At 46.3% G+C, this 2507-nt stretch overlaps 1 protein-coding gene across 1 annotated transcript in view; it reads right to left on the minus strand.

Annotated features, from left to right (window-relative positions):
* PAX5 (paired box 5) overlaps positions 1-2154 on the minus strand; it is a gene marked incomplete at both ends in the record, with an annotated part of 10908 nt that extends 8754 nt beyond the window's left edge. The window contains one exon of the mRNA XM_010011497.1: positions 1989-2154. Within this exon, the coding sequence (XP_010009799.1) occupies positions 1989-2154 (166 nt within the window). The remainder of the gene's footprint in view (positions 1-1988) is intronic.
* Between the last annotated feature and the right edge of the window lie 353 nt (positions 2155-2507).

Here is a 2507-nt window from a genome sequence, read left to right on the forward strand (position 1 = left end):
TAAAGGCAAGGACAGCTGCAGTTGGATTCATTTTACGCACATCAGGTCCAGACCCTTTGCTCCCAGAAAGCTGCCAATGCAGGGGAAAAATGGGCACTCTGTGGTACCCTTCTCTGAGGGTGGGAGTTTCACTTGCACTGCAATTGCTGGTTCCCTGCCTCTCGAGGCTTTTCAAGGCTCTATCAAGGACTGAAAAATTCCAACCATAGAATTCCAAATGTGGGAATTTATCACAAGGATCCCCATCTTTCACACATACACACACACAGAGCTGCAATTACAGTGACATTTTATCCACTGTAATTCTTAGTTATGAAAATAATGAGCTATGAAATTCCAATTTATTGTTGACAACTTTAATGACAAAGCTCTGGAGCCTCACTCTTACCTATATAGTGCAAATACATCTAGTGGTAGATCTATTCAAACTATCAAAAGTAAAATCATCGGTCATTTGCCTGCTAGGTAAATAAATTGCCTGTTTCTTAGCTGTGCATTGATCCTGGTGGGAATTGGTGGCGATTCTGCTGTAGCACAGAGCACCACCAGCTGAACCACACCAGCAGTGTGCCAGCAGCAGTTGCAAACCAGTAACTGAGTTGAACAGCCCATGATAGGCAGGCAGGTCTCACGTAAAGCCCAAAGGCAAATCGATGTCCTCAAAACTACACCAGGAGGCACGCACGTTGCTTGCAGGGGAATGTACCTCCTTGCAATGGAAGCAGGAAGGAAAAAGCAGGGATGGGATGCTGATTGTAACCTGCATGCAGGCTGGCGTGGCTCTCTCAAAGTACATAATGCAGGGCTGTGGAGGCTCTGTGTGAGTAGAGGTGAGAGGGGACTCTGGTGAAGAGTGCCAACAGCTACAAAACCAAGGGCCTGTGACTGTACCAAGTCAGTCTGATCCTGAACACTTAAATGGCCATTGAGAGACCATAAATGCTACCAATCCAAGCAGATCCCCTGCATGATACAACAAAAAAATCACTTTAACAGTCTTTGCAGCTATGCTATATCCTGAAAAGCAAGTTCTGTAAAATTGGAGAAGCAAAAGGTAAAACCAAAACCAGTAAAATTCTAAATAATGAACTGTGAAGGTTTAGTAAATAGTTTAGGAATTAACTTTTCAGGTTATCAAGAAAAGCATATTCTAACAACAAAATAAGATGTTTTCTTTAACATAAGATGCCCAAGTACCTCAGAATACCTGGTGCCCAAAACCATTTTAATACTATAGTTTACACAGATTATCTTCAGATTTATTCATGAGATACAAAGAAGCAATGATGGTATTTTTGACCTGTATCTATGTCAAATTTTAAAATTAAATCAGGAAATTATACAAAATCAGAGTTTTAATTTCTTGTTGCTTCAGTGGTTCGCACAGCTCCAGCCTGATTAGACGGCTACTCCCAAAATAGCCAAAAATAAGAGGGTTAATAGTCACCTCTGGTATTCTGTGCTCTGATTAAGAACATAGTCCAGCACAAGAGTAGAAAACAATGTTGAACTAAACAGTGGGACAAACTGCAGAATAGCCTGTGTGAATGAATGCCCTACGATGTTGAAGCAATACATAGTATTACTGTTAAAAGAGAGTCATCTTCAGAAAGTAAAATAAGGGACTTCCACAACTTCTATTTCTTTTTTGCATTTTTTTGAGGATGACTCCCAGATATCTCTACTCATTCAGAACAGGCAGGCACAGGATACATGCTGTATAGACAGCAAATACACCCCACATAGCATTTTGTGCTTTGCAGTAGAATTACCTATAAGAAATTGTGGAAGGGGCAAACCAGACATAAGAACAGTACTGCTTTCCCCCCACGTCAGGCATATAAAACTACAAGTGTTCAGGAAGCCACTCGCCTCACTGGGCTGGTTTCCTGAGGCTTCTACTATTCCCCATTTGCCTGCAGCCTTCAGTTCAGGGACTGGCACTGACACTTTTGACGGACACAGCAGACTCATAGTCCCCCCTTTACCTGCCAAGTATTTTGCTGACGCAGCCGTGGCTGACACGGAGCTGCCGGGAGATGTCACACGGCCGGACCCCTTGATGGGCAAGCTCCACAATCCTTTGGCGAACGACATCTGGGAGGGGGCGGCCGTTCACAAAAACACCCCCCAGCTGATTCACACCTCCATGTCCTGAAACACACAGGGGAGGGGGAGAAGGGCAGGCGAAGAAGAGTTATGTGAATGCTTCAGACGTCTCTGCAGGCCAGACACCCTAGCCCCAGCACTCCCCAGCACTCGGTATTGCCCCCCAGCATCGGTCCAGTCTCCGGCCGATCCTCCCAGACACGAACCACGGAGGCAGCCGCCTGTGCTGCTGCAATGCCACTCGCCAGACGGAGGACCCTCCTGCCTGAAGGCAGGTCGGGCCCCTTGCAGGAAAATGGCCACGGAAAGCCACACGCAGCAGCGCCCGGCTCTCCGGTCGTCGACCACCCTCCTTGCAACGCCGACGGCCACGTTCACCCAACTACAAAGCGCGGGGT

This window comes from Nestor notabilis, unplaced genomic scaffold, assembly GCF_000696875.1.
Source record: "Nestor notabilis isolate BGI_N333 unplaced genomic scaffold, ASM69687v1 scaffold3693, whole genome shotgun sequence".
Classification (NCBI taxonomy): Eukaryota; Metazoa; Chordata; class Aves; order Psittaciformes; family Psittacidae; genus Nestor; species Nestor notabilis.